This window comes from Microtus pennsylvanicus, chromosome 3, assembly GCF_037038515.1.
Source record: "Microtus pennsylvanicus isolate mMicPen1 chromosome 3, mMicPen1.hap1, whole genome shotgun sequence".
NCBI lineage: Eukaryota > Metazoa > Chordata > Mammalia > Rodentia > Cricetidae > Microtus > Microtus pennsylvanicus.
This window is the reverse complement of record NC_134581.1, coordinates 17,827,203-17,841,600: the sequence shown is the minus strand read 5'-3', so window position 1 is coordinate 17,841,600 and position 14,398 is coordinate 17,827,203. Positions and strand designations below refer to the sequence as shown.

Here is a 14,398-nt window from a genome sequence, read left to right as displayed (position 1 = left end):
ACGACACATCAGCATATATAGGCTGCATTAACTCTGCTCGACACACACTGCTGTATCTGGTTCCTGTGCATCTGTGTGAAAGCTTCATGCATCCCCCTATTAACGGGATTGTTGCTGAACCAAAGGATATGGTTAGAAACATAACAGATATAACAGATACTGCTTCCGTGTTGTCCAGAGTTGTAACAATGCTTCCACCAATGGTGTAAGCATCTGTGGGCTCACATCCTTGATGCCCTTGTTCCTTTCAGTTTTGGAATCTGATGCGTATTTCATATTGAGACATACTTACAAAGTTCTTAGAGGAAAACAAAACAATCCAATAAATAGTTTGTTTTAGAACTTTTCAGAGCAACAAATGCCCACTTAAAATTAATTGACTGTATTATTTTTAAATTACGTAAACAACAACAGGCATAGTAAGGAAAATTATGCGGAACAAACACAAAATTATCCACGGTGTTATCCGATCAACACACTCGTCTCATTTTTCATGCGATGCACGCTCATTAATTTGGTAATTGCTTGATGCCTTAACCAAATTGAGTGATTTTATTAGTATATATTAACTGTACAAAATAGTGGGTTTCATTATTGACATTTCCACACAGGCGTTCAAAACACTTAGATAAAATTTGCCTCCTCTGTTACTCATTTTTTTCCTCTTTTCCCTTAAATCCCCTTGACTTTTGTCTCCTTTCCAACCTCCCAGCCCCCAAATTCCACACGTGAGAGAAAGCATACGATCCTTGTCTTTGTGTCCACCTAGCACAAGGGCCTCCAGTCCCATCTGGCTTCCAGCAAATCCCAAGACTTTGCTCTTGTTTTCATCTAAGTAGCACCGCACTGCCTGTGTATGCCGCGTTAAACTGAAAGACTTCGTAGCTAACTCACTACCGCTTTATCTTAGCCTGTATGTGTGTTTCCCAAGTATATTTCTGCGTGCTTTCCTGGACGTGTGATCTAAAGGGTCTGAGTTAGACGACAGCTAACAAGAATGCACAGAACAAGTTTCTGGGTCAGACCTGGTTTCTCTTTTAGAAACTGTTTTTTTTTTTTTTGCTGTATTGTAATTCTTCTTTTTTTTAATTCTTAAGAACAGATCTGTTACCATGTTTGCATGTTGATAGGTTTTCTTTCATAGCAAACCCCAAGTGGTACACAAAGCGAAGCACCCTAAAATCGGAAACAAGTGTTCCCAATGTGAGCAAGCCGCCCTTCCCTTCCCCTTTCTTCCTATGAATTTGTTACTTTGTAAACGTCCAGGTAAAGAAAACCCACAGAGGACAGGTAATCAATGCTGGGTGTAATATCTCAGGGTCCTACTAGAACCAAAACCACTTTTACAGTTGTACAAATGGGTAAAAGACAACCCTAGGGCACTCCAATTACAAATTGCTCTTCCTCAAGGGTCTAGTTTAAGATGTAGATGTAATGACAACTATGAAAAAAAAAACTCATCTTTTGGAGGATCATCTCCAAGCTGATCAAAATGAACAGAGCCATCACAGCAAAGACTGCTACTTCTTGCTCCATGTCCCCAGGTCCCCTGAGAGATGAAGCCTCATGCCTGCTTCCGCACATCTGCTCCTCGATGTCTTTATTCTGAAGAGTCCTCTCTCTCTCTCAGGTTTGGGACTGGGAACAAAGTTTAGTTCTAGTTCCTGCCCCTACCCTTCTAATAAATGATTGCCACTTCCAGCTGCAGCCACGCAGGGAATCCCGTATGCCAGGGGCACTCTTCTCTCCCGTGTGCTTAGTTTGCATCCTCGCCATCTGCAAAGCATTCAACATGCACTGCTCTTAGTGTTACGACATTGGCTAGCCGTGTTCCCTCCCGAGCCTGTTCCCACAGGTACCACGCATAAAACAAACACAATGCGTCTTTGCTAGTTTCAACCGTCAAACCGAAGGTCCAACCTAGAGTGATGTGCCCATGCAGAATGAAATGACTGTGGACACAATTCTTTCTGCTCTACCCATGATCTGAAATTTCCTGCTTAGTGGCTTTAGGAGCTAGGATTATTACCTAGGCATATGAAGGGGGCGATGATTATCTAGGATATCATCAGGCTCAGCTCAGAATTCCTGTGGCCTTTTTACTACGTTCATTTCCAGGACATTTTTCCTCCCACCCCGCCCACCCGGATCCCGGCTTCCCCCAATTGAGCTTCTGATGGCTAACACTGGTACCTGCTACCCCTCAGGGGCTGCTGTTGAGCAATGGGGCAGCTTTAACCGCACACTCCGCGAGGATCTGGGGAGTATAGTCTTCCCCTACAGTAGCTCTTGGTCCATCCATCAGGGATGTGGGAGGGAGGAAGACCCAGCTTCTAGCCTTGGATCAGGACAGCTCTGCCTCTTAACTCAGAAGCCCAATTCCCAGGCAGGCCCAGGCTTTGGCTGCCCTCTACAGGACTGTGCGGACACAGCGCCTCCTTCCCTAGGTAATAAATACTTCCTCCATTGCTTGATGGATTTTCCTACTGTTTTGTGAACAGATCCCATGAACACTGCTGTCAACTCAGGGAGAGCTTCCGTTGAAGACGGTGTGAGGATTTTCGCTGAGCGCCTATCTCCAGGGAGAAATCATGCCCCTTTCAGCTTGCACCTTGGAAAATTAATATCTACTTTTTTTCTTAAAAATTTGAAAGTATGTAATTGCAATATGCTGTAATAGCTGACATTTAAAAACTAAAGCTTCCATGGGGGCTGGAGAGATGACTCAGAAGGGAAAAGCCAAGCCCCATGACTTGAGGTCAATCCCTGGAATCCACATTTAAAAGCCTGATATGGTGGATATGGTGGCATGCATTTGGAATCCTAGCATTCCGAAGGTGAAGTGGGAGGCGGAGACAGGAGGATGGCCCAGATGCTTGAAGGCAAAGCCAACCTGGAATATGTACTCCTCCTCAACACAGGGTGAAGAGAGAGAAGAGGCTGGGTTCTCTGGCCTCTACACACTCATAGACACACATCATTCAGAGGCAGACATACAACAATAGCACAGTTTAAAATGTTTTAAAGTGACACTTCTATATTTTTTTTCTTTTTCAGACAGGGTTGCATGTACCCTAGGCTGCCCGCGAGCTCCTACTCCTCCTGCCTAGGCCTCTCAAGTGCTTGGATCACAAACTTATGCTACCACTCCTGGCCATGTTTTTCTTCTAGCTTTTCCAACAAAACCTAAATATCATAGTAGTTTGATATCAGTTATCCATTATATAAAATATGTTCAAGTCAGATAATTTATAGTGTTCATTTTTCTCCTTAAAGTTCAAGGATTGGGGGGTGCTTCTAGTCCAGTTCCAGCACAGAATTTCATGCCAACTATAAAAGATTTATAAGCTTTAAACTCTAACAACTTGCCTGATTATACTTTCCTGTTGGAAAAAGTGTGTGTGTGTGTGTGTGTTTCCTATACAATATGTCTATGCTTTTAGGTATTAATTTTTTTGTCCAGATGGGATAGTATTAAAATTTGTTACAAAATCTTATATATGTAAACTTTGATCATTTTAATGGGGAAAAATAAACATTTTATTGGAAGTGTATTTATTAATTATATGGGTAATTTTATATTATTTTTACTTCTGTCTTGACCATTTCCACCCAATCTGCAAAGTTTCTTAGGAAGATTTTATATCTGGACCAAAGCACCATAATCAGGTACAGGATGGCTGAGCGACACACCGCTAGCACATGCACTCGTGTGTGTGTGTGTGTGTGTGTGTGTGTGTGTGTGTGTGTGGTGAGGGTGGGGTCAGACAATTTATAAGACATGAAAGAGAGAAGGCCTCTATTATCTCTCGCACACAAATAGATGCTCTTTATGACCAGCTCTTTAGAGAACCACAGTATGGCAAGTCCCTGCGTGTGCCCAGCAGAGAAGCTGGCGTCTGCACCCCAGAAGGAAACGCTGGGCTTGCCCAAGCTCCTCATTAGCAGTGGTGGAGGGCCACGGCAGCCACGTGAATTTTAGATCAGAAGTTAGGTCGGCAGCCGAATCTAAGCCGGCACCCAGGGCCCCTCATTCCCAGTCTTGTGTGCTGCCCACCACAGCTGTCTGAGTCACTCAGCAGGACTGCAAAGAGCTGGCGCTCATTGGCTTTTCAACCCAGGTCACATGCTGCTGGAAACCTGTCACATTAGCCTGTGAAGCAAGCGCTGTCACTGTCTTCATTTTGCAGCTGAGGAAATGGTGGCTCAGAGAGGCAAAGAGACAACATTCAGCATCAGATGCTCAGTGACTGTAGAACTCTGGGCACAAAACCCTAGCTCTGCATGGTGGCTCCTAATCCAGTGTCCGGTGGGGGTACCGCTGTGACCGGAGCTGCTCTCAGACTCGGACTACCAGCCCAGTAAAGACAATAAAATCCCCTGCGAACATGGACCACACACCAGCAATCGTGGCAGTGTTTGGCAAACTTGACCTGAATCACCTAGGGAGCTTCATAAATGACACCAACTCTGTCTCATCCTCAGATAATAATGTCACTGGTGTGGGTGTGTATTTATTCTCAATTAGAAGCTACTACAGATAGTGCTGTTATATAAGCCCTAGTATGTGACTTTTGAGATAAACATTCTGTATGTGTATGTATGTGTGTGTGTATATATATACACGCGTGTGTGCATGTGTTATATGTTATATATATATCACATGTATTATATATGTGCTGATATCCTGTTATATATGTTTGTCTATACACACATATACATATATGCATATAAGCTCTGTTAGGTTTATATAATTATCCTAGTTAGGGTTTCTATTGCTGTAATAATACACCAATAACAAAAACAACATGGAGAGAAAAGGATTTTTTACCTTACATTTCCAGGTAATAGGCCATGACTAAGGGAAAACAGAGCAGGGACCTGGGGGCAGGAACTAAATCAGAGGCCATGGGGAAGTACTGCTTACTCGTCTCTATTTTTCTCATAGCACCAGGTCCACCTGCCCAGGACTGACACTGCCTACAATGGGCTGGGCTCTCCCATATCAATCACTAATTTAAAAAATGCCCACATAGACCTACCTACATGCCAGTCTGGTGGGGGCATTTTCTTAATTGAGGTTCTCTCTTTCCAAATGAATCTAGCCTATATCAAGTTGAAATTAAAAACTATCCAGTAAAATAATGTAGAAAAATTATAGAGTTGTATTACCAGCTTCAGCATGAGTCATTAATATTTAATATAAGATAATTTCTCATGAGGTATTGGAGCGAGCTAGACTCTGGGTTGCTGTGCTGGAGTTCTCTACAGATCCCTGTTCTCCAATCCTCATTTCCTCTTTAGCCACAGATCCATAACTGCCTCCCACCCCCACCCTGTAAAGAAGCTGCCCTTGGCCTTCATGTAGATCTCAGACCCACAACAGCCTGTCCTCTCTGGACATCACTGAAATCATGGCTCAGCAAGGAGGCAACGTCTGAAAGCAGGGGAGCCTGGGCTGCAAAGGCAGACCTGGAGTGTTCAGACTCAGGAGGCTCCTCGCCTACCCGGGGTACAGCTCCTTGTGGTTCTTACTTGTCCTCCACCCCCTATCCTTAGCTCCCTGTCTCCACACCCAGCCCTCAGGACTACTTTCTTCTCTTGTTGTTCTAAACACAATCAACTCCCTTCCTACTTTACTGAGATTTTCTCTCCCTTGCCCTCTTATCTTAGGGGTTCCCTGTATTTCTGCATAAGTAGCACTTTTTTATCCCTCTATGATCATTTCTCCTTACCCCCATGCTTTTTAACCCCCAGTGAAAAGACCAGCCAGACCAAAATACTTCAATGTCTTCCACAACGACACACGTAGGCTACCTTGCTTGTCGTTCACAGGAGCAGCAGTTTCTTCCCAGTGTGGTTCTTCCTTGTCATTCACCATCACTTCTTCAGAGGAGAAGAGCATGTACAACTTCTGGATCAAATCAGCAGTGGTCCCCGAATGGTTACCATGATTGTCCCCTAGTACAAAGAAATGTTGCTCCTGGGAACTGGAGTCTCCAAACTGCTCACTGTCTTTTGTTTCAATTTTGTACACCTCTGGGAAAAGACTAGAGTGAAGGACAAGAAGGATTTAGGTAGTTAGACAAGCCCCTTGTTAGACTGAATGCACATACGGTCATATAAGAGGACGGAAATCCACCTTATGCATGTGATAAGAATATTCCTAATGTGGCTTGTGTGTAGCTAGAATATTTTCTATCCCACTGATTGCCCTGGACCTGTTTTTCTCTGCCTTCCTGTTTTCGAAGCTGCTTATTGAAATAATCACTGTGAGGCTTATTATCAGTTACAATTTGGAAAGAGTTACAATTGTCTGGCTTATTATCAGTTACAATTGTCTTAGGTTTCTTATCGGCTAGCTCTAGCTATTAAATTGACCTATTTCTATTCATCTGTGTAGAGTCACAAGACTGTGGTTTACCCGTGTGAAATGTTACTCCTTCGGCGGCTACATGACGTCTCCTTTGACTCCGCTTATTCTCTCTATCTCTGTTCAGATTTCCTGCCTGGCTTTACTCTGCTAAGTCATTGGCCAAAAAAGCCTTATTCATTAGCCAATAAAAGCAATATATATACAGAAGAATATCCCACATCATTGTGCGTGAAATTTGATACAGGACAATTTTCTAATATTCTGAAGGAAAATTAAACACATTTAATCTCAGAGATTTAGGATTCCAAACTAATGCTGTTCTCAGTACTAAAATTTTATTAGCGATTCATGGTTTTGCTTTGCAAAGTCAGAACTCTCCCTGCAATTCTGACATGTGCTGTCTGAAGGCTGATGCTTTCTTTGTTGTGTTTTTTCTTCCAATCTTTGATATTGTAGGCTTTGCTTCAGTACTAGCCAATGTGAGTTGCATTGTTTAGTTCTTGTTTTTTTTGTTTTGTTTTGTTTTTTCAAGATAGGGTTTCTCTGTAGCTTTGGAGCCTGTCCTGGAACTAGCTCTTGTAGACCAGGCTGGCCTCGAATTCACAAAGATCTGCCTGCCTCTTCCTCCCAAGTGTTGGGATTAAAGGTGTGTACCACCAGTACCCGGTGCATTGTTTAATTCTTAATATCAGATAGCTTTGATAAAAAACAATAGATATGGTTGCCTATAATATAAAATGTGGTTTTATCAGCAACACAACATTCAAACCCCCTCCCCCACTTGCACAGCCCAAATTTTGCATCCTGAAAATGAAGATGTCATTCACTTCACATTCTTTAGGGCTGTTTTCTGGGCTGTCCTCCCCACACCTGAGGTTTCTTAACTCACAAGAAACTGTCTTCTGCGCCAACATTCTCTGGACTGGGGAAGGTGATGTTCGCACACTTGGCCTGCAGCTCTCTGGTGGGGTATTTGTTGATAGCACCTGGAGACAGAGTGGAATTCTTAGTGCGGTCTTTACCTTCCCACATAATGACTACCACCCAATGCCAGGTCATCTTTTCCTGGAGATGGGAGTCTTTTCAAAAACAAATTCATCTTCTCAAGGACTTAGCAAAGTCTGAATGCTGGCATTAAAAGACCCTCTTCTTGCCAAGTCAATGAGATACAGCAGTAATTGAATTAAAGGTTCTCATGCTCTGTGATACAATTCAAGGACATCTCTGAACTCCTTCTGTTATCTATTTCTCCCTCGCCCCCGTACCCCAGAAATGGAGGCTCTTCCTAGCAGGCTTTGTTGGCTATTTTTCCCTCGCCCCCACTCCCCAGAGATGGAGGCTCTTCCTAGCAGGCTTTGCTGGCTATTTTTCCCTCGCCCCCGCACCCCAGAAATGGAGGCTCTTCCTAGCAGGCTCTGTTGGCTATTGAACTTGTTTTCCATATTTCTATCCTGGGGTTGAGAGAAGACATTGCTTTGACTCACTAGTATATATCGCCTAATTTCCAGGATTCCTGACTCTAAGGTGAGTCCTGGGATTGTGTGTGTCCCAGAACCCCTAAAATTCTGGTAAACAATAAAAAGGTTCCAGCCACTGCAGACAACCACACAGCATGGTTTTTGCTCTCTCCCTGACTCCCAGCACAGTCCAGGTCATGTTCAGTGCTCTAAGAATTTGGGCTATTTCATACCTCTACCTAAAATTACAGTGCTGAGGGTAGAAGCTGAGGCAGCTACTCTCAGAGTGCCACAGTGGGAAACACCTTTCAAGTCTCTGTGGAGCTCCACTTAAGCTAGATGTCTTGAACAGAGGTTCTAGAAAATACCTGCACCTATGAATCGTAAGAATTCAAGTCAGAACCAAGGATGGTTAATAATGACAAGGTAGACCAGATGTCCTTGGAAAGGTAGAGGGGTGATGGCAGTGAGGGTTTTGTTTATTGCAGTAGCACACTTAGTTAAAGGTTTAGTGTAGTTTAATAGGAAAGAGCATAGTCCTGGGGCCAGAATGTGTGTGGTGGAGTCTAAAATCTACCAGGCATTAATGCAGAACTTTTGAGCACTTTATTTAATGTATTTGAACCTTAGGTTTTCCTTTATAGAAAAGGAGTCTAAATTCTTCCCTTTGAAGGCTATGCTGAAGATTAACTGATGTAGCCATTCAGAGAACTGAACACTTAGTAAATGTTCAGAAGACAGACTTAGAGGAAACCTTTCACCTATTTGAGGATCTCCTGTCTGGAACTTTAACCGTAGCGATGCCCAGAATCAACAAGAGTTTTCTCTGAGATTCTTCCACAGACTCCTGCTCATACCCCAGCACTCTCTACTAAAATGAGATGCATTTGACTACACAGGCTGATGAACTGCATGCAGAAACATCAATGAGGCAATAAGGGAGAAAGGCTTGAGAGACTTACGTCTTATCGAATGGACAAATGGCTTGACGAACTTGATGATATAGTCCATATCTGGCTTGTGTATCCGGCCAAGCTGGACTAAGTGATGATCCAGGGGGTGGCTTGCTAATCCTTCTAACTCCATGTCATTGTGTACAGGACCAAAGGAAAATACAAATATGGAGTAGCCTTGGCACTTGGCTCTCAGAGATGCCTTCTGTAAGACTTCTCTGTCTAGAGGGCTGGTTTCACCAGCAGATATTATAAAGATAACTTTGTTTTTCCTCAGATTGGGGGTTCCTACAAAGACATTGTCAATCGTCCACTGAAGAGCATGACCAATGAAAACATCTCCATTGAGCTGCTTAAGAGACTCTTGGAGATGATGCTTCATTTGCTGTATCCTGTTGTAAGTGACCAAATCAAACTCCAGGTAGACCGGGCACTCTTCAGTGTTTGGCAGATAGCCTGGAGGAGAGTAGGTCAAGACAGCCACTCTGTCTCCTAAGACAGAGGTCAGTGGATCTGGGGCGATGTGAAAGTAATCCAGTACTGAAGTTGTAAGAGTTTTCACATCCTGAAACACATCGTTTCCTACTCTTTGAGAAGCATCGATGAGGAAGGCCACATCCATATAATAGTCTTGAAGAGAAACATCTCCAGGCTCATCAGCAAGACCCAGTTCTTCTTGGCCATGATTTCCATGTTCTGCAACAGAATGGCCTGAGTCACTCAGAGTGAAAGGGTTAACTTGAAACTCTTAGGACATGAATATAAGTACATGGTATGGGGTGTCACTGTTCTTCATTCCCATACCATGGCAGCCATCACTAATCAGTGCCATAGTAGATACCACTAATGAACCTCAGCACTTGTTCCCAGATGTCTTCTTCAAATCCGTCTTTACTCAGCACAGAGAATTCTTTCCATTTGACACATATTGTCTGAGTTCCAGTGCTTGCAAGGCAGGCATTGTCTACCGCTCCATCTCTCCCTCCCGTCCAGCTTGCATTCTGAGGCAAGCTGTTTTGCTGCAGATTGTCCCTTCCAATGATGCTGCTTTAAATTTATGGTATTATGAAAGCTTTTCTACACTCCTGGAAAGCAAGGCTGGCTGGGGAGATGATGAGAACCATCAGCTCAAAAGACGGAAAGTAGATGGCCAAGTCCTTTTCCTCTCTGGGAGAAGTGTGTTTGTAAGCATACTCAACCAATAAGTAACTTTCTAACTGACAAAAGATGTTTTGATCACTATTTCTGCTCAATCTTTCACTAGACGCTTATAAATTTATTGTTTTATTTAATCCTCAATGCAATAAAATTAGATAAATGCTATAAAATTCAATATGAAAACAGAATGAAACAAACACATGTTCACCATGTGTTTATTAATATCAAAAGTGCTTTATTAAACAGTTTTTGAATATTCAATGAACCCCGCATTCCTGGAGAAAATCTACTACCTTTTTGTCTATTCCTGGGTTTGACTTGATAAATCACTTTTTAGAGTATTTTTGTAATCTATATTATTAAAAATGGTGATCTAAAATGGGTGTGGTAGTGCACCCCTTTAATCCCAGCACTCAGGAGGCAACCAGATCTCTGTGAGTTCAAAGGCAGCCTGGTCTACACAGTGAGTCCCAGACCAAGCTACTTAAGGAGACCTTGTCTCAAAGTAAGAAAGTAAGTAAGTAAAAGAACGGAGGTCTGGTGGCCGGAGAAATGGCTCACTAGTTAAGAGCGCTTGTTCTTACAGAGGACCCAGGTTTAGTTCCAAACATCCACATGATGGCCCACAGCCATCTCTGGAATTCCAGTTTCAGGGAATCTGACATCCTCTTCTGACCTCCACAGGTGCCAGGCACACACATTGTGCATACACATACATGCAGACAAAAGACCCATACACACAAATAAGTGAGTCCAATTTTTTTACATGGTTATATATAGTTTTCTTTCATTTAATTTCTCTGTCTGGGCTTTAGTATCAAAGTGATCTGATTTCAAAGAATGAGTTGGTAAATAGTATTTCCTCTTTAATTCCATAGAAAAGTTTGTAAAGAATTTGTCAGTTCATGGCTGAATGATGGTCCCATGCCTTTAATCTCAGCACTAGCGAGGCAGAGGCAGGCAGATCTCAGAGTTCAAGGACAGCCTGGCCTAGAGAGGGAGTTGCAGGACAGCCAGAACTACAGAGAAACCTTGTCTCAAAAACAAAACAAAACAAAAGAACAACAAGGAATTGATATTCATCATTCCTCAAGTTTTGTTGAATGTATGGTGAAATCATGGGAAGGTTTCAAGTACAAATTCAATCACTTTGACAAGCTGGTTAGGTTATTTCTTTTTGAATAAACTGTAGTGATTTTTGTATTGTAACAAATTTGCATCTACTTTATATGCAAAAATGCCTAATTACATTCCCTGGTTACAGTTTTGATGGCTGGAGAACTTGAAGAATGCCTTCTCTCTCTTTGCTAACACTGGCTACTTGTGTCCACTTTTCCTGAGGAGTCTGATTATAACTTTATCATTTTTATTGATTTCGGAGAGCTGACTCTTGGCTTTATTGATTTTTTTTCATTTCTTGTTCATTGAGTTCTTAAATGTTATTGCTTTCTTCTGCTTATTCTGAGATTGTTTGTCTCTCTGTTTCTGGCTTCTGAAGATGGAAATGGAGGTCACTGATTTGAAGCCATTTTCTTTCTGTCTTTCTTTCTTTTTTTCTTTCTTTTTGTCTTTTCCCCAGCATAAGCATTTGATGTTAGAATTCTCTCATAATCATGCTCTAGGAGAGTCTCGACCATTCTGGGGTGTTGATTTCGTTTTCATTCCTTCCAAATTGCTTTCTAATCTCTTTATTGATTTCCTCTTTGGCTATGGATTATTTCAAAGAGTTTTATTTATTTTACAAAAAGTTTGGGAACTTTTTTCAGAGAACTTTCAGCTAATTATTTTTTACTTTAGTCTATTTGGGTCAGAAAATATATTTGTTATGACTTTAATCCTTTCGAATTCCTGGACATTGTTTTATAGCCCACAATATGGTCTATTTTGGCAAGTATTTCATGAGCACTTAAAATAATGTGCATTCCACTCTGGGGTGGAGGTGCCAAGTAGGTTACATTAGCTGAGAATGTTGCTAAAAGTGTGCCTGTTTTCTATTTTTTTTCCACCAGATATTGGGAGAGAATATAGAAACTCACTGATTTTTTTCATTATAATTATCTGAGCTATTTTTCATTTTGAGTAATTTCTATTGCTATATTTCAAGTGAACAGCAATTTTTTTTCTTCTGTCAAATCCAAGCTGCCTGCCCTTAATCTCCTATCTGGTACACCGTTCTTCCTAACACCAAGCTCCCTCCCTTAATCTCCTATCTCGTACACTGTTCTTCCTAACACCATGGTTTTCGTCTCCACAGATCCCGTTGAGTGCTAGAGAAATGGCTCCATGGGGGAGAGCTCCTGGCATGCTGGCATGGGGATCTGAGTTTGGACCCCAGCACCCAGGTACAAATTTGGGTGTGGCTGCACCTGTAATGCCAGCACTGTGGTGTGCAGAGACAGAAAGATCTCTGGGGCTCACTGGATGCTAGCCTGGCTCCGTCAGTGAGAGACCCTGAAGTAAGGCAAAGAGTGGTTGTTTAGGACACCAAATGTCCTCCTCTGCGAGCATGGATGTAACCACACACTATGGGACAATGGTTTTACCCTGAAAAGATTTGTTTCTTGTACTTGTTTAATAAAATGCTGATTGGACAATATCCAGGAAGGAAATAGAGGCAGGCCAATGAGAACAGGTGAATTCTGGGAGAGGAAAGCTAAGTCTGCAGTCGTGACCCAGCTGCAGAGGAAGCAAGATGTGACTGTCTTACTGAAAAAGATACCAAGCCACGTGGCTAACATAGACAAGAATTATGAGTTAATATAAGTTATAAGAGTTCATAAGAAGCCTGAGTTACTAGGCCAACCAGTTTATAAATAATGTAGACCTCTGTGTGTTTCTTTGGGACTGAATAACTGCAGGACCAGATGGGACAGAAACCTCTGTCAACAGAATGGTGCTCGGTCAACACACACACATACCACACATACATGCATATTACACATACATGCATAACACACACACACCACATATATACACACTATACACCACACACACACCATCCCATACTCTGGTGAGTAGCACAGGAGAACATTTAGAGATCTCTGGAGATCTCTCTGTACAGCTCTCTCCTGTGAACCTTGGATCTTGGTTTCCCAAGACTCTCAGATCTGTCTCCTCATCTCTGAGAGCTTTCTAGGCTCACCTGACATTCCTTCTGCTTCACCATGGCCTAGAAGCTCCCAAGCCAGGAGGCTGGAGTAACTTGGCTGTTCACCTCATATGGTTTTAAATTCCCAGTATCAACGATGTTCACTTCCTAAAGTCCATTGTTTAACTATCGCTTCATTTGTGTGGGCATTTTATCCCCCAAGTTGGTTATTCTGCATTTGGTCCCAGAGAAGGTTCCGATATGAAAAACTGGTCATATTGGGTAGAGCGGTGTGTGTGTGTGTGTGTGTGTGTGTATGTGTGTGTGTGTGTGTGCACGCGCGTGTGCGCGCATGCACGCTTCCTTCTCCCAGTACATGAAGAGCTGGGCACACATGTACCAGGTTCTTAGAACATTTATACTAATATACTAGCCAGCAGGATTTTGTACTTTGCAAGCTTGTTGGAAATATACCGGCTTCCCATTCCTCACCAAGATCTCAATTTGAAGTTCTCACTGAACTTCTAGTGCAGATAGAAGTCCTGATTAAATTGCTAATTAGCAAAGAAGAAGTGAAGACAACAGCGTGTCTTGTAATACCCTTCGCCGTCAGTGCGCTAGAGTGCACATCACCGACAAGTCGCCTCTGAAGTTGTTAGGCACGGTCTGATGGACCATACAGATGCAGGCACCGGTGTTTCTGCCCTTGGGAGTTTACAGAGCTGGACCTGGGTTGTCAGCGGAGGCTCTCTCTGTTTTCCAACCACAGTTTTTCATTTTGTAAAAGGGTCAACCAGCACGTTCTTCTAAGCAAAGAACATGATTCCATAGATGCTGTGGTAGAAGGGGAAAGATTGACTGGCTAGGGTAATAAAATGGTTTTCATGCCTAGAAATATTTTGGTTTTAGAGGGTTTTTTTTTATATAAATAAACTAAAATCTCATTTCCCCTCAAATACCTAGCAAAAAATCCTTTTCTCAAAGGGCACAAACCACCTACCAAAAAAATCTCTAAAAATAAGTTCCCTCTGTGCTTAGAAGGTTTTCATGAAAATCAAAGAAACTAAATATAGATGGTTGTGCCTTGAAAATTCTAAAATTTAGTCCAACGCAAAGTATGATTATTCTATTTTTAGTCTAAATTCATGTTATTTGGGGAGACTTGGGCTTCAAAAATATTTCTCCTTCAAGAAAATCTGGCAGAAGCTTAAGTATAACATGCACGCAGCTCTCAGCAATGCTCTATATTCTCACAAAATGTCAACAGAACTAAACTCTCGCCTTCGGTTCTGTGGTTAGTTAGTTCTGTGGTTCAGTTAGTTGAAAGGGCAGAGCTGGGAGAGCTGGCTCACCATCATGCACAAGT

General features: G+C 42.3%; 1 protein-coding gene across 1 annotated transcript in view; it reads right to left on the bottom strand.

Moving 5' to 3' along the window:
* Positions 1-536: 536 nt before the first annotated feature.
* Positions 537-14,398, bottom strand: part of Col6a5 (collagen type VI alpha 5 chain) — a 95,042-nt gene continuing 81,180 nt past the window's right edge. Inside the window, exons 37-40 of the mRNA XM_075964790.1 lie at positions 8,796-9,482; positions 7,266-7,362; positions 5,818-6,050; positions 537-1,776 (exon numbers count right to left, since the gene is read on the bottom strand). Of these exons, the coding sequence (XP_075820905.1) occupies positions 1,757-1,776; positions 5,818-6,050; positions 7,266-7,362; positions 8,796-9,482 (1,037 nt within the window). The 3' untranslated portion in view covers positions 537-1,756. The remainder of the gene's footprint in view (positions 1,777-5,817; positions 6,051-7,265; positions 7,363-8,795; positions 9,483-14,398) is intronic.